General features: G+C 40.9%; 1 protein-coding gene across 1 annotated transcript in view; it reads left to right on the forward strand.

The window, feature by feature from the left end:
- The window catches only part of VPS41 (VPS41 subunit of HOPS complex), a gene marked incomplete in the record, with an annotated part of 438,130 nt that overhangs the window by 342,900 nt on the left and 76,674 nt on the right, over positions 1-18,556 (forward strand). The window contains 2 exon segments of the mRNA XM_073630486.1: positions 8,370-8,411; positions 9,802-9,852. Coding sequence (XP_073486587.1) covers positions 8,370-8,411; positions 9,802-9,852 — 93 coding nt within the window.

The following is an 18,556-nucleotide window of genomic DNA, read 5'->3' on the forward strand; positions in this document are numbered from 1 at the left end:
ACACTCTGACCACGCTCCAATTGTTCTAGAGCTTACCATATCACAAGAGTCCCCCGGGAACTCCACATGGCGGCTAAATGAACTGCTCCTTAAGGACCCAGAAGTCGCTACTGATATCCGCAAGGAACTTACCTTCTATTTTTCCACCAATGCTGGCTCCATTGAGAGCCCGATCTCTGTGTGGTCAGCACACAAGTGCTTTATTAGGGGTATCCTAATTAAACACAGGCATGCAGCCAAACAACTTCGCACTAAAACCTTATCCAACCTCCTAACACAACTTCATACCTTAGAACGTCAACACAAAGTTCGGTCAGACCGTACTACGGAAGTGAAATTAGTGCAACTAAGAGAAGCTATAAGAGAACACTCTTTGTATAAAGCGAAGCACGTGCTATTAAAGGCTCGTCACTCCTTTTATGAGTATGGCGATAAATGTGGCTGTTTACTGGCCAACGCACTACGCTCTACGCTCTCAGACATATGTTCCGGCCTTACTTGCCTCATCAGGTTCTAAAGTCCATACCTCGCCCGATATGGCAGAGACGTTCCGTAACTTTTACTCTAAACTGTACAATCTAGATTCCACTTCTGAACCAACATCCCACACCCTTACAGATGTCTGAACTTATCTTGAGGAAACAAATTTGCCCACACTAACAGTTGAGGAGAGAGAGGCCCTATCCCAGCCTATTTCTGCTCAGGAATTTGCTGCCGCCATAACTGACACCCAGCCTGGTAAGGCCCCCGGACCCAACGGATTCACCCTCCCCTATTACAAAACAATTCAACACCTAATGACACCTCACTTCCTTGCGGCGTTCAATGCCATTTTAGATGGACACAGTTTGCCAGCTGATATGCTGAGTGCTTCTGTTACAGTGATACCCAAGCCAGGTAGGGATCCATTGCTATGTGGCAGTTATAGGCCCATTTCCCTCCTGAACTGTGATGTTAAACTCTTTACCAAAATTCTAGCTTCAAGACTTAATGTCCTACTACAACGTATAGTGGCTGCAGACCAAGTCGGCTTTATACAGAGCAGGGAAGCCAGGGACAACACTATCCGGACCCTGGACATTATAACAAAAGCAAAAAGATCCCGCATCCCCCTTCTACTCTTGTCTACAGACGCCGAGAAGGCATTTGACGGGGTGGACGGGGTCTTTCTCCGGGAAACACTTAAATTTGTTGGAATGCCGGACCCCATTCTGTCGTGGATACAATGTACATTCTGGACCCCATTCTGGCGTGGATGCCCTGTACAAAAATCCTACAGCAAAGGTACGGGTAAATGGCCACAACTCCGCCCCCTTCTCAATCTCAAATGGCACTAGACAGGGCTGTCCCCTTTGCTGTTTGTCCTTTCCCTGGAGTCTTTCCTACACCATATCAGAGATAACCTGTCTATTAAAGGCATCCAAACCGGCCCACACCAACATAAAGTGGCAGCTTATGCCGATGACCTCTTATTCTACATCACTGAACCTCTCATCTCCTTGCCTTCTTTACTACAGGAAATGAAAAGGTATGGCGCACTATTTAAGTTCAAGGTCAGCCTACAAAAATCAGAGGCATTGAATGTCTCCCTATCAGAATCTACAGTGGCGAAATTGCGCCCCTTTTTTTCCATTTAAATGGGCTAACCGCTTGATCCAATACTTGGGAACAAAAATTCCCGCAGATCTAAGCGACGTTTTCCCACTAAATTACCAGCCTTTCTTATCGACGTTAACCACGGATCTCAAAAAATGGGATTCCCTGGCCCTGTCCTGGTTTGGTCACTGTAACGTCCTTAAGATGAATGGGATGCCCAGACTCCTGTACTTATTACAAACACTGCCTATCAAAATACCCCAGTCTATTTCCATGCGGTTCGATCAGCATTTATTAAATTCATTTGGCGAGGTAAACATCCACGCCTTGGCAGAACGTTGTTGTCAAGACCCAAGCTTAGAGGCGGTATTGGATTCCCGGATCCTGCTCTGTATTACACTGCGACACATCTGGCCAGGGTGGTTGACTGGTGCCGTCATGGCGACACGAAATTGTGGGTGACACTAGAACAGGAGGCCGCCCATGCTCCACTCGCTGGATTACCGTGGGTAGAGAAAACCCACATTACCCATCTGACAGCTCACCCTTTGATTGGCCCTACTCTAGTGGAAATGGACAGATTTTTTTTGTCTATCTTCACTGAGCAATTTCCCTTCCCCAATGACACCACTTGTGGGACACCCAGGGTTCACCCCTGGCCTCACTGACCCAACTTTCTATTCACAAGCCCCAAATGAAATTCTGAGGGCCTCCCAGTTTTTACAGCCTCCTGGCTGGCTCCCTACAGGGACTGTGCCCTCTGGACGAGCCCCTCCAACATTAGACCATTGGAGGACTATTCAGTTCTCACACTTCCTGGGCTCACTGCCTAAACCAGCGCTATTTACCCGAAAACTTCACTCTCTCTCGAGGAACTATGTTTGAGGGAAGGCACGATTTGGGGTTCCCTATCTAACGCCTATAAATCTTTGCTGGAACTCCACGCTGCTGAGGATCCCCCGTATCTAGCAAAATGGGAGAGAGACCTGGGAATTACATTCTCGGTACCCCAAAAAGAGCGCATACTTTTCTTTGCACAGAAGTCTGCTTTATGTAGTAAATACCAGGAGACCACATATAAAATAACTACACGCTGGTATAGAACCCCGTCAGTCCTGGCTAAGATATTCCCTAACCAAACGGATTACTGTTGGCGCTGTGGCCTTCACCGGGGAACCAGCTTGCATATCTTCTGGGAATGCCCAGTGCTCAAAACTTTTTGGGAGCCAGTCCTCAAACTCATACATAAATTTACTGACATTTTCCTACAAGACAACCCGGCCGTGGTCCTGCTAAACCTTACTCCTTTATTAAGGAAACGTCGTCATAAATCCCTCCTCAAACACTTTCTTAATGCGGCACGAGCGTGCATCCCGCCTCTATGGAAACAACAAACTGCGCCAACAGTGGCTCGGTGGTTTGCAAGGGTGAGGGATATAGAGCAAATGGAAGACTTGACTTCGGTTCTGCGAGATAAGATGTAGGAACATCAGACCAGATGGTTTTATTGGGTCTAATACCGCTTCTCTGATGAATATCAAGATCTTTGCCGGTGAACCCTAATGTCTGACAGGCCTTGATGACCCTGGCTCCCAGGGGATGACACATCTCCCTCCTTATTACTACCCCCATTCCCCCCCCCCCTTTTTTTTTACCTTCTCTCTTCCTCCTTCCCACTTTCTCTCTCTATCCCCCTCTAGTATTTTTTTCCTCATCTAGGTCTATCCCTGATTTCTACCTGACTTCAGGTGTTTCAAAAAAAAATAAATAATGGTGTGCGCAGATCCTAGTAATACACACAGTTATAAACTTCTTACAGTAACCTGGCCGATCTCTTTTTTTTCTTCAGAGAGGAGAGATTAACCCTAATGCAAATTGATCGGAGGGGTTATGGCAATTTATTATAAGCATTATCTTTCTTGATTCCATAAATATTTGCCTTACTCCTCCGCAGTATATCTCAGAGTATTGGTTGTGTTAATGATGTTAACTACTGATTGAATGTTCTTGCGAAGTTACCTCCTAATTGTATTTGTTGCATACTTTTCAATAAAAAAATTAAAATTTAAAAAAAAGAAAAAAAATGTTGACTGGGGGAGGAGTAATTCTATCAAATCACAGAGGGAGCTGTCAGAAAACAGTGTGGAGTGATGGGAGAGATGCCAGAAAACTGAGTGAACACAATGGGAGGAGAACTCCTAAAGAATACAGTTCAGACAGTGTGGGAAGAACTGCAGAAGCTAGTGCAGACATTGGGGAAACAGTTGTTGTAAGGAGTGTGTTATAATGTGCACACTGCTGAGGTATCAATGTGTGGTGAACACTGATAATAAAAGTGTCTTTACTAGGGTATGATCACTCCTGGGTGATTAATGTGTATTCAGGGGCTTGTCGACATTGCAAAGAACGTGTGCTTTCCTAGTGCATCCATGTGAGCTAGTAGGACCCTATAGCAGCAAAAGAGAATGTAAAAAAAAAAATCCTTTTATACACTGGGTGAAAGATTGAAACTCGCGTTCCTTGTGAGCAGCTTCTCAGGGCTAGGAATCATCATCTGGGATCTGCTCTTTGTACAGGGTAACGTTGGGAGATCAACTTTTACTATATACGAGGATGTGATACCTTGTGCAATGAGCACAACTTTCATATACAGTTAATGTTCTTTGACAATAATTTTCAGACAGTGTTTGTCTTATCTACTTGTTACAGCACATTTAATAGCTCCTGTAGCTTTGGAACGGTTTCAAAGCTGCTGGATGTTATTGATAACCATAGCATATAAACAAATATTCCACAGAGCCAAGAACATTTGTGCTTAATTTAGGAGTTACACATCATGGTTGTTTATCAATTTAAATGAACATATCCCTGAAATTATAGAAACATAAATGTAAAGCAGCATAACATTTTACACAGCTTTGTGTGTGTGTATATAGATACTCTATATAGTAGCTCACAAAAGTAAGTACACCCCTCACATTTTTGTAAATATTTTATTGTATCTTTTCATGCGACAACACTGAAGAAGTGACACTTTGCTACAATATAAAGTAGTGGGTGTACAGCTTGTATAACCGTGTAAATGTGCTGTCCCCTCAAAATACCTTAACACACAGCCAATAATGTCTAAAATGCTGGCAACAAAAGTGAGTACAAAAAAAATGTCAAAAATTGGGCCCAATTAGCCATTTTTCCTCCCCAGTGTCATGAGATTCATTAGTGTTACAAGGTCTCAGGTGTGAATGGGGAGCAGGTATGTTAAATTTGGTATCGCTCTCTCTCTCATACTGGTCACTTGAAGTTCAACATGGCACCTCATGGCAAAGAACTTTGAGGATCTGAAAAAAAAAAAAGAATTGTTGCTCTATATAAAGATGGCCTAGGCTATAAGAAGACCAAGACCCTGAAACTGAGTTGCAGTACGGTGGCCAAGACCATACAGCGCTTTAACCTCCCTGGCGGTATGATTATTTCTGATTTTAGGTGCTGAAAGCGGTACAATTATTTTGCATGGAAATTTGGCGTTTTATATTGTAGGCCTGTAATTCTTAACAATAACACACTTAAATCTGTCCAAACAAGAGTCTAGTAGATATCCCGGGTATGGTAAAGTTTGAAACACAAAAACATAAATTATAATATAATTAAAAAAAAAATAATAATTAAAAAAAATAAAAATAAATAGTAATAAAATAAATTTCCACACGATTCACTATCGCTCAATTCTGCAAGTGTTCTAATTTACTATCGCTGTTTTCTAGCTGGTCTAAAGCCATTTTTGATGTAAAGGGACACTTTTTGGTTGCTATGGACAATCTCCAGTTTCCAGGCAGAAAGAACAGTATATGCAATATAAAACTGCATGCAGGGCATGGGCCAGAGCACTGGGGACAAATGGGATGTGAAATGATGTCATACAGTACTGTAATCTGTAAGATTACAGTACTGTATGTGTTATGCTTTTTACATTTTTTTGAATTTGCCGCCAGGCTCCGCCCCCGTGCGTCGCGCCGCTCGCAGGGAACGGAGCCTGGCACGGAGAGGCTTCGGAGGAGGACAGAGCCCTCGGACACTGCGGGGGACATCGCAGGATCCCGGGGACAAGGTAAGTAAAGCCGCCCCAGGATCCTGCAATGCGATCCCGAGTGTGGCTCGGGGTTACCGCTAATGGTACTGAATTTTAACCCCGAGCCACACTCGGGAATACCGCCAGGGAGGTTAACAGGACAGGTTCCGTTCAACAGGCCTCGCCATGGTCGACCAAAGAAGTTGAGTGCAGGTGCTCAGCATCATATCCAGAGGTTGTCTTTGGGAAATAGACGTATGAGTGCTGCCAGCATTGCTGCAGAGGTGTGGGGGATCAGCCCATATGCCGCACACTGCATTAAATTGGTCTGCATGGCTGTCGTCTCAGATGGAATCCTCTTCTAAAGATGATGCACAAGAAAGCCACAAACAGTTTGCTGAAGACAAGCAGACTGAGGACATGGATTACTAGAACCATGTCCTGTGGTCTGATGAGACCAACATAAACTTATTTGGTTCAGATGGTGTCAAGCGTGTGTGGCGGCAACCAGGTGAGGAGTACAAAGACAAGCTTGTCTTGCCTGCAGTCAAGCATTGTGGTGGGAGTGTCATGGTCTGGGGCCCCATGAGTGCTGCTGGCACTGGCGAGCTACAGTTCATTGAGGGAACCATGAATGCCAACATGTACTGTGACATACTGAAGCAGAGCATGATCCCCTCCCTTCGGAGACTGGGCCGCAGGGCAGTATTCCAACATAACAACCCCAAACACACCTCCAAGAAGACCACTGCCTTGCTAAAGATGTTGAGGGTAAAGGTGATGGACTGGCCATGCATGTCTCCAGACCTAAACCCTGTTGAGCATCTGTGGGGCATCCTCAAAACAAAAGGTGGAGGAGCGCAAGGTCTCCAACATCCACCAGCTCTGTGATGTTGTCATGGAGGAGTGGAAGAGGACTCCAGTGGCAACCTGTGAAGCTCTGGTGAACTCCATGCCCAAGAGGGTTAAGGCAGTGCTGGAAAATAATGGTGGCCACACAAAATAATGACACTTTGGGCCCAGTTTGGACGTTTTTACTTAGAGGTGTACTCTTTTCTTTCCAGCAATTTAGACATTAATGGCTGTGTGAGTTATTTTGAGGGGACAGCAAATTTACACTGTTATACAAGCTGTACACTCACTACTTGTATTGTCATTATATATAATGTGTGTGTGTGTGTGTGTGTGTGTGTGTATATATATATATATATATATATATATATATATATATATATATTATATGAGTGTATATAACAAAAAGTGTTACTGTTCCCAAAGCACAGAAAGTGATGCTTTATAAAGGTTACTGGTATCTAATCTAAGCCACAGTCCAGTAACCCTTTCCTTGCTAACAGCATATTTAAAATATAAAAGAAGGGAATTAACTATGGTGTCAGCATGTTAAAGTACAGCAGCCGCTAAATGCTGTATTATTCAACAGATCACCTGGTAGGCGTTTGAAACACATCCTTTACCCCTTGCCAAAAGATCCAAAAGCATAAAAAAACATATTTTGTGTTTGTATTTTAAACCCACTACCCATGTTAAGGGTCCTAATGCCTTAGGGGTCCTCTTCATAAAAATCAAATATGGTACTCTCTTTATGGGTTACCTACAGTAAGCTTGGAACCAGATCATACCCAGGTAACCATTTGTTTGCTAACAGCACTATATTAAAACATTCTGTTGGTGAAGTAAAATAATGTACATTTCTACATAAAATGCAGCATGTGATAAATGTTCTTAAAGGTAGGTTTGTTTTCAGCCAGAGTTCAAGTGCTGCTTCGTATTTAAGCATGTTGGTCAGCTTAAAGAAACCTGCAATGACTATGTAGTTACCTAATTGTTGCTTGCACATATCAGCAGATGTAGCTTAGCTTACTTCTCTAACTACTGTGTTAGACAACTGAAAACGGCCTTTCCTGAAACTAAAGATCCCCTGACTCCTTTCCAGTTGTTTCCTCTTGATATTTGCACATGTGGATACCATCAGAAAAGAGTTCAAATAAAATCAGTGTTTATGAATGCAGAAGACACCAAAACTGTGTTAAAGTGTTGGCCCTACAGCTGCATCATCTTCTAATCTCCATTTTTTATACAATCATATTGGGGGAAAGGTATTATAAAGCTAGAAAAAAAACAACTTTTGATGACCATTTTGTATTTTATAATGCTGTAAAACAGGGTTTCTCAATTCCATTCCTCAAGGCGCACCAACAGGTCATGTTTTCAGGATTCCCCTCAGATGAAACAGCTGTGGTAATTACTAAGGCAGTGAAACTGATCAAATCACCTGTGCAAAATAGTTAGAAGCCTGAAAACATGACCTGTTGGTGCACCTTGAGGACTGGAATTGAGAAACACTGCTGTAGAGGGTGATAATTTATGCCTCTAGAGAATGACAGGATTGTCTAATGTCATGTGACAGCTGCATTGGGAGTGATATGTCCGATCAAGATGAAGAATAGTTCAATACGGGGCTAGTGGGTTTGGAACGGCCCTGGAGCCTTGGTGATTTACCTTTTGTTATATTGTATTAGTAAAGCTAGTACAAGGTGGAGACGTATGTTGAAATAAATACTGTGTAATCAGGTTTATGAAAATTTGGATTCAGGAGTTTAGGTCTGCTTTATCTAGGGTTTCCTGACAATATGTATAAGTAAGGTAAATTGAAATAATAATCTGTCTTTATTTTTTTTTTTAATAGAAAGCTGTTGATATGCTCTTGGACAATGAAGACAAGATTTCTGTAAGTATCATCTTTTGTACATTTGTACATTATACCTTTTGCCTGTTTTAAGAAAGGTTGACATGTGATGTGTCTTTGTGCATGTATATGTGTTCGTGTTTTGTGTGTGTGTGTGTATATATATATATATATATATATATATATATATATATATATATATATATATATATATATATATATACTGTGTGTATGTGTGTGTATATATGTGTATATATATATATATATATATATATATATATATATATATATATATATATATATATATATAAATATATAATGTGTGTGTATATACTGAGAAGTTAAAGCAGAACTTCACCCCAAAGGGAAGTTCAGCGTCTTTGCATCCCATCCTCTCTTTAATTGCACTTTTTGGGGGGGGGTTGGGGGAGTGTGTACCTGATTTTGACAGGTACCTACTCCTGGTCAGTTACCATATTACATAACACACAGATGCAGTGCACCAGCTTAATCTCTACGCCACACCTACAGAAGCTGGTGTCAAAAGGACCAAAAGCATGTGGCAGGACGAAATTACCCATTGTTCTGTGTCATATGTCAATATAGGCAAAGATAAGCCTCCTGAGACCCAGGCTACATAAACAGTATGGCACTAGCTGGGTTGACCTGATCCAAAGGCAGTTTAACTGTTCGAGAAGATGCAGACGTTGAATTGTAATTTTACTTGGTGACACTAAACTCTGGTTTAAAAATATTCTAGTCAAGAATGTGTTCTTTACTCCAAAAAAGTACATTATATTGTTCTCGGCTTCTTGCAAATCTGCAAAAAAAAAATGTTTTTTTGCTGATGTCTGGCTATGTTCATTCTCCATCACTCCAATGTAAGTAAAAATGTAGCCACCTTCTCTTGCTTGCTCCTGAGAACTGTGGACTATGAATTATGGGATTTGTGGTATGCATAGGGAAGTGCTGCAGGGGGGTAGAAGTTCAAGAGCTCACGGGGGCAGAAAAGCACAGTAACAAACAATGTCATGAAAAATAGATTTTAGGGCCATTAAGTATTGGTCATGTATGAATTATTCTGGGGAATAAAGAGGATGTTTAGCAGCATTTTAAACTCCATGCACAACAGAGGGTGTTATGTCAGTCTTTTATGTGGAAGCCTATCTCTGTGGGTAAAGTGAAGTAAGCTTAACAATATGGTGAGGCTGGGAGTGTCTGGGTGAAAGCTGTACCAACAGCACAGGAGTGAAGAAACATGAAAACCTACCAATGCACAAATAAAGAATAACAAACGGGCTACTATGGCAGTGCAGCAATAACTTGTATCTGACATTTGTTTACCCTAAAAGACATTTTGATAATATAGTCATAAGGAAGGTGTTTTAATTATAACCAAATCATCAATGTGTTATTGTTACGTTTATTGTAGATTGATAAAGTTGTGGTGGAATTAAAAGAGAGACCAGAACTGCAACATGTGGTAAGTCACATTGCTTAATGACTTGTATAACTGTTTTTTTTTCAAACATGTCTATGAACTATAGTTCACAAAGCTGTGGAAAAATATTTTTTCTGCTTTTTGAACTTTTCGTAAAATAATTTTATGTAGAGCACCATTTCATCAACCAGTAGTTTCCACAGCCTTCACCAAGCCTTCAGTGATGAACGTAAAAGTGCATCATCCATATATTTAAAGAAAAACAGAATTACACGTATTATACAGGGAAATGGTACATATAGATTAAAACCGATACTGAGAATTATTCTCTGCAAACAGCATCTCCTCTTCACAATTCCAACACCAGGTCTCCTTTCTAGCGCATGGCTGCTGGTACGTCTGGGTGTCACCCGAAACGCTAGCATTGCAGTCAGTCAGCAGATATCTCTCCTGATTGACGCCATTTTTAAATGGCAAAGCAACATGTGTCTCTGCGTTCAAGCAATGCTACATGCTGAGCACCCGGAGAATTTGGTGTTACCCCATGGCCCCTGTGGCTTCAGAGCACCCCGGGTCACCTGATGACCCTTGAGATTTTAGAGCATGGGTGCTCAACCTGTGGCCCTCCAGCTTTTGGAGAACTACAAGTCCCATAATGCATTGCAAGCGGCTGACAATTGCAAGCATGGCTCCCAAAGGCATGGTGGAATTTCAATTAAATTTTTTTTCCCACAAGTTTTTGGAAAATGCAGGAAAGAAAATGAAAATGTTGTAAAAAATCAAGTTGAAAATATAAGAAATTTCTCACACACATCATATGTATACTTAGAATTACACCCCAGAACATTCTGCTACTCCTCCTGAGTGTGATGGTATCCCTTCTGTGAGACTTTTTCACAGCCTAGCCACATAGCGGGGCTCAAGAATAAAGGAGCACCTTCAGCCATTCTAGGGGTATAAATTACGCATTCAATTTCCTGACTACCTATCACATTTTTTGAGACCCTGGAGCACAAGGGCAGTGGAAACGCCTACGAAATTACCACATTTTGGAAAGCAAACACCCCAAGGTATTTTATGAGGCATGGTGAGTCTTGAATACTTCATCGTTTTGCCACACGTTTTTGGAAAATGCAGAAAGAAAATTAAAATTGATATTAAAATTACAACTTTGTGCAAATTTTTGTAAGCTATTTCTCACGCACAGAAATGGCATACTTAGAATTACACCCCAAAACACATTCTTCTGCTCCTCTTAAGTATGGAGGTTCCACATGTGTGAGACTTTTAATTTTTGGATTGGTTATTTACCAGGCATTGTATCTTGTGTATCGCACAAATCAACCAATTGTATCAAAATCAATGTACTGTAAAGGTTGCCACTATAGGAGTGATTAGGGAATATAGCTTAGTGTAGTGTCAGCTACAGTATTGCAGTCCCAGTTCCTATAAGCCAAGCAAGCCTAGCCTACTGGTACATGGATGCTCCCAGGAATGTTCAGTGGCCAGGAGTTACAGGAGGAAGAAGAAATGAAGAACAAAACAGTTTGTGGTTTCAGGAGTGCAGTTGTCTGCAGGGGATGGTTGGGACTAGTGTCTCACAGAAACAGTCAATCAGGTGTGCCGATGGGTCAGTTCAGGCCACAGGCAGGGACATGATTAGCAAATAGGCAAAGATCTGTTCAGGCAACAGGCACAAATGTGATCAGTAAACAGGCCAGGGTTAGTATGTCTGTCGGTTACCTGTATTGTTCTAGTATGTATATCTAGCTTAGAAGTATGATATTTTGGAGAGAGGTAGTAATTGCAAATCCCTCCAAGAGGACAAACTGATACAAATATAAAGGATAACCACTCCCCATTGTAATATGAAACAAACAATAGTATGGCTGCTATTGAGCTTTTATAAATTATAGGAAAAAACTTTTTTTTTTTAAATACCCTTTGTTAACTTGATTACAAGAAATGAAAACAAATCCCAATCTCTCGCTCCTCTATAGATCCCCACATACTTTCAGATTTATCATTTATAATAGTTCTCATCTAACAAATTGTTTTTCTACTGTGTTTAATGCACTAAAGCAGACGATGAAGCTCAATTATGTGATCAAAAATACTTTAGTCTAAGATTCTCTGCTGTAATGCATTCTTGAATAAAGTCTCTAGATGTCACTCATCATCCACTGGAAAGCTGAATGAAATTGCTTTTTCACAATGCTTCACTGTGTCTTTACTACTTGCTAAGGCAGCTGTAAATTCCTTATTGTTTAATGCTTTTCACTCTCTTTCTAAAAAAGTAAAAGCTCAAATATCAATATAATATTCCTGTTGGCATGATTGCAACTATTCATTATATAATTCATATTATAGGGGTATGTGAACCATTTCATTGAAACAGTTTGATTTTAAAATGTAATAATTCTCATGTTCTTTTTTTTTTACGAGCTTGTAATTTATGGTAATTGTGATTGAATGCAAACTGTACTATATGTTATATGCTGGGAACTAGACCCATCAAACAAAGTAGTGCTGAACCTATCGTTATATTTTTGTTGAATAATGTTTTAGATTGTATTACTAAAAAATGGAATAAAACATGTTTAATGTTTAAAGAAAGCAGGACACTTGCACTATTCAAACAGTGATAAATAGTGCCAGATAGTGAAATTGGGATTGAATCAGTGATATAGAAGTGTAGTGAAGAGGAGAATTTTAAAGGTGGAAGGTCAGTAAGTGTCACATGACATCAGTATGAATGGTGAAGGCAATGGGTGTAAAGGAGCAAATGCATGCAAAAAAAGGCACAGTATCTGAAAATTACTACAAAAATTACTGAAAAAAAATGATGTATGGAGGCACTAGGTTGAAAAGTTAGAATCTGGAAATCGATGGCTTGTGGAATTGGTTGAAAATGGATGGAATGTCAGGGCAGGTGAAATATGCAGTACCAAATTTTAGGATATTCTGTCCCTAATATACATATCTTCCTTCAATTCTTGTCTCCATAATCACCATGATAGGGCAGGAAGTAAGGGGACAACTACACAACACAGACACAAATAAAAGCATCCCCTACCATCATTTAAGTGGGGTTCAGTTTAATCTGGTGTAACCTTACAGCCTCTGCAGTGGTCTATTTGTACATTACAAATATCAAAAATATTAACAGAAAAAAATTGGGGGCTGGATTGGGCTTTAATGGAGAGGTTACCCGGAATTACTTTATATATATTTTGGATAGCACAGTGTACCACCGCTTCATAAATTTCAGTTAATTAACATTATGCAGCAGCAACATATTCACTGTAGTCTCCCGGAATCAAACATAAATTACTCAGTAACCAAGCTGCAACAGATGAAAAGGACCTGGGGGTCCTAGTAGATGATAGGCTCAGCAATTGCATGCAATGCCAAGCTGCTGCTAACAAAGCAAACAGAATATTGGCATGCATTAAAAGGGGGATCAACTCCAGAGATAAAATGATAATTCTCCCGCTCTACAAGGCTCTGGTCCGGCCGCACCTGGAGTATGCTGTCCAGTTCTGGGCACCGGTCCTCAGAAAGGATGTACTGGAAATGGAGCGAGTACAAAGAAGGGCAACAAAGCTAATAAAGGGTCTGGAGGATCTTAGTTATGAGGAAAGGTTGCAAGCACTGAACTTATTCTCTCTGGAGAAGAGACGCTTGAGAGATAAAACTTTTTCGCAGAAGAGAGTTTAATAAGACTCGTGGCCACTCATTACAATTAGAAGAAAAGAGGTTTAACCTTAAACTACGTAGAGGGTTCTTTACTGTAAGAGCGGCAAGGATGTGGAATTCCCTTCCACAGGCGGTGGTCTCAGCCGGGAGCATTGATAGCTTCAAGAAACTATTAGATAATCACCTGATTGACCGCAACATACAGGGATATACAATGTAATACTGACACATAATCACACACATAGTTTGGACTTGATGGACTTGTGTCTTTTTTCAACCTCACCTACTATGTAACTATGTTTAGACTGCTAACATTAATCCAAGAAAAACTACACAAAATGCTGTGTTTTTAATGTAAAATGCCTAGATTAAAGAGCTAGTAATAATTGTAATACTCAGATCTGCCAAAATATTTGTGCAGTACAGTAAGCTCCCATTCACACTAGTGTGTTTTTTCTTGTGTCGTCACGCTGGTTTTGCACAATAGAAATGACATTATTGTCTATGGTACCTGTTCACATCAATCCAGCGAAGTGCTTTTTTTTTTTTTTTTTTTTTTTTTTTTTTTTTTTTTTTGAAAAGGTGCAGAGGCTTCTTTTGGTGCAGTGTAGGGCATGTTTTGCCCTTTTTTAGATTTCAATGGGAATGCATAGAAAGCCCAATTAAAACGCACGTACATGCATTTTTAGTGCAATATTTGTGTATAAAGTGAAGTCCCCCTCCCCTTTAAAAAATAAATGAAGCATGAAAACACATTAAAAATGCAAAAACGAGCTACAAAAATTCACAGAAAAAGACACAATGCAGCACCAGCTTGTGTGAACTAGGCTTACCTAGAGCAGCTATTACAATGCATCTTTTCCTGACCTAGCTTCAAGCTCTGGTATATACATATCACTGTACCTGTTCAACTGGGATATCTCATTTGGATAGGTATCCAACTGATTATAATCATAAACATTCTATAGAAAGAGCTGAACTTCATACATAAAAACCTTAATTTAAATATATTTCTCATTATCCACAAATTATATAAATCTACTTTGTGTGCACCAAAAGCCTTTAGAAACACGTATATTACCATGTAAAAGTGGTAGAGACCTTACCACTGTGCTGAACATTGCCTGTTGAGTGCTACGTGAGGGACCCAGCAGGTCCACCTACTACAGGCTGGTCCAAAACTACAGTAAGGGGAATAGAAGACCAGTCGCCCTGCACAGAGGCAAAGTTTTACACTAGATTACTGTAAAGATCTGGAAAAACTACACAAAGGACAGCAAAATCCAATTAAAGACCATGTAAACCCAACATTTCGTATTCCAGACATGTGCCTGCTCTACCATGTACTTATATGAACAAGTATCCTGTTCTCTTAGTATTGCTTCCTTTGTGTGAAATCCCTGGTGTTCATGTCAGTCCCTCTGCTTCCCCATTAAAAATTGACCACACTAAGCAGGAGAACACACCGTGGTCAGTTCTCTAGCTATGCTAGCAATTCATTGTGCTCTCCTCCAATGATCAGACTTGTCCTGACACACACACACACACAGCCTTTCACTGGGAAGTTCAGTGTAATGCTGTTTCTCCTCCCCTAGCTCTTATGCAGCTGAGAACAGATTACTTATAATAGGCAATAATTTCTTATCCCAGAATTCAGCTTTAAACCATTTGCTGATGACTACGAAGATGCCCAATAATTTCCACACACGTTCTCTGATCGCCACTGCACTAAATGAAGCCGTGAGCTTCTTTCCACTCCAGTTTAATAGCTGTCATTCCCTGGCTGTTGTGGCTGGGAAGAAGCTGGTCAATAGACCCCTAAAGTCTCCTTGGAGAGGAACTGTAATGACCATTGTACTATTACATAGGGGAGCTTATCAGCCTCCAATGTATTCAAAATAATGTTAAGTTAAAAAAAAAAAAGTTTAAAAATTAAGGTACAGTAAAATCAATAGAAATAATTATTTTAAAGCCCTCCATCCCAACGTACAGGCACATAATCACATGTGTCAGGTACACCTAAGTAGGGAAATTAACATCTGCATCACATATATTTTGGTATTGTCATGAACGTCAAAATGAGTACAATAATTCTACGACCATCGATCATGATTAACTCGAAAATGATGACCTGAAAGGGCTTTTAAAGTGTTGTCTATAGGCAGTTTTTAGTATTGACGTTTGTCAACATTTCACCAGGGTGCATTTGTAAGGCTTTAATTATTTGGTATCCATTTTCTCGATGCAGGCTCATTTTTCATATTTTATCACAAAAATGGGTAATAAATTCTGTTTGTGTACTCTAAGATTAACTTTAGTTTTTCTTTGTGTCACATACAAAATTGCAACTACCACCTTTTTTTTCTGCAGGGTCTCTTTGGGGGTTTTAACAAATCTTCAGGTTTAAAAAAAAATGTAAAAACAGCTCTGGCAGTGAAAAAGCTATACACTAAAGCATGGTTGATGCCTGGCTTTAGTGTGAAAGGCTTACTTCTGGGTTCGTCTTCCTGAATGACTGACAGTCCGACTACCCCTGCTGCTGCTCCATTTGCCAGTGCTACAATCATCTTGACTGGACTGCTTCTTCTGATTTGGTGTCTCCTCTCTTCAGCCAGTGTATGCAATGCCATATCTTGGCCTAGGTTGGCACTTTGCAGGGTGGTTGACAAAAAAGCCACGAAAAAAATGATAATACCGGCCGGCGACAATATATTTTGCTAAATAAAACATATACAGGTTAAAGATTTTTCAGTCTGTGTGTTGGCATATTTTGGGGTAATTTTTGGCCTGATTGAGTCCTAATTCTTTTACTATGAAACTGGTTTGTGAATGTCACATGACCACCATCAAATGGAACATTAGTTGGGCAGGTCCCCATCCCCAGTGTTCCACCTGGGATAAGTGGCACTGACAGCCAAGAGCGGTACCTGTGTAGTCAGATCAGCATTGCATGTACAATAATCCACAAATATGGATTTAGCCTAACCCTATCTGCTGGCCCAATGTTATGTCATTTAGGGGCATTTTAGCAGGTGAATATGAACACTTCCACCACTGGAAGTGCCTTTGTTATCCCTTGGCACTGGCATTTGTTCTGACATCACTTTGAGATGTTTCCGTGATTATTCAGAATTCATTGACAGGTGCACTGGGCCTCCTTCTGACCTGCATTTACCTGTGCTTTGTGCAGATTTTGCATTCCAGTAGACTTGCATAGGTATGGTAAACCTACTTGAAGCAAGCAAAAGCCCCTCAACACAGGAGCTTAGGGTCCATTCACACCAGCCGCTGCATTGGTGGAGTCGACAGAAGAAGGTTGGTTTACAAATGACAGAGTGGGTCTTAAAGCGGGGGTCCACCTATCTATCGTTTTTTTTTTTTTTTTTTTTTTTTTTTTTTTTTTTGTAAATTCACAAACTTTTCTTGTCAGCATTACATACTCACATATGGTGTGTAATATGTCCACCTGTGTCAGATTTCGTCGGAAAGAATAACTTATATTATTCACTGCAGGCGGTTTCCATCTTCATTGTGGGCATTTGAAGCCCACAAGCATTTATTTCCTGGATGTGGTGAATGCTGTGCTCCCAGCATTCACCGCTCGTTCCCGCACATGCTCAGTGGCATCCTGGGAAGCCTGAGACTAGCTCCCAGGAGACACTGGGGAGTCTGGGAGAGGCTAGAAACACGCCTACTCCCACAGGAGGAGAACCAGGAAGTGCAAAGAAGAAGAGAAAAATAAAAGGTAATTACGGCGATTTTAATTTTTTTTAAACGGCATGTCAGCATCTAGGCAAGGAAGAGAATACATACAGATATTATTCAAAATTTGGGTGGAACCCCGCTTTAAACAGGAAAAGTCTGTGTCCTTGACAGGAAGTGGTGGGTCATATTTAAATTAGGGAGTGCACTAGCTTAGTCAGGCCTAGGGCAGCACAAAATCTAAACATACCACTGAGTGGATAGCCACAGTTCATGTCACTCCTTTGCATGCAAGCTGGAGTTGCATTATCCCAGCACCCAACTCCAACATCTTACAGATTCTGGGAGTGGGCCAGAAGTATTAACTGTGTTGCATGTACACTGCATATTCTTGAATGTATTCTGAGTGCCTGGTACAAAAGTTCATCTAACTTGAAGGACTTTTTGAAACCTTTACTAGTTGAGATCATCAAATACGCCCAACGTGTTTCGGGGGAAAAGTCTCCCCCTTTTTCAGGGCTTGAGCATTTTAATATTTTTAAAATCACAACGGAATTGTGTTAAGGCTTGATGAAAACGAGCATCTCATGATTGCATTTAAGGCAGCTGGCACAGAAAACGAGTTGGCTGTATTTGATGCTGTTAACTAATGCTTCAAAAATGTCTTCAAGTGAGATGAACTTTTGTACCAGGCTCTCCATACACATCCAAAAATTCTCACACCATCTGGCAAGCACTTTGTCACTATCAGAGAGGTAGCAGCATAGGACCACAACAGATCTGCTTCTTTAACTGCTTGCCGACCAGCCGCCGTCGTTATACGGCGACAGGTCGGCTCTCCTGCGTGCATCGCCGTGCCCGCGGGTCAGGTGGACTCGATGTCCGCCTGCGATCGCCTATTAGATCCAGTACGGGGAACTGCCTTTGTAAACAAGGCGATTCCCCGTTCAGACAGGTGACATGACAGGGATCTGCTGTTCCCAGTGATCGGGAACAGTGATCTGCGTCATGTCCCTGCCAGTCCATCCCCCCTACTGTTAGAACACACCCAGTGAACACACTTAACCCCTTGATCGCCTCCTGGTGTTAACCCCTTCCCTGCCAGTGACATTTACACAGTAATCAGTGGCTATTTATAGCACTGATCGCTGTATAAATGTCAATGGTCTCAAAAGTTTCCGATCTGTCTGCTGCAATGTCAGTCCCACTAAAAATCTCAGATTGCTGCCATTACTGGTAAAAATAATAAATAAATAAATAATACAAAATGCCATAAATCTATCCCCTGTTTTGTAGACGCTGTAACAAACCAATCAATATACGACTAATGCAACTTTTTTGTTTC

Source organism: Aquarana catesbeiana, linkage group LG05 (assembly GCF_042186555.1).
Source record: "Aquarana catesbeiana isolate 2022-GZ linkage group LG05, ASM4218655v1, whole genome shotgun sequence".
NCBI classification, from domain to species: Eukaryota; Metazoa; Chordata; class Amphibia; order Anura; family Ranidae; genus Aquarana; species Aquarana catesbeiana.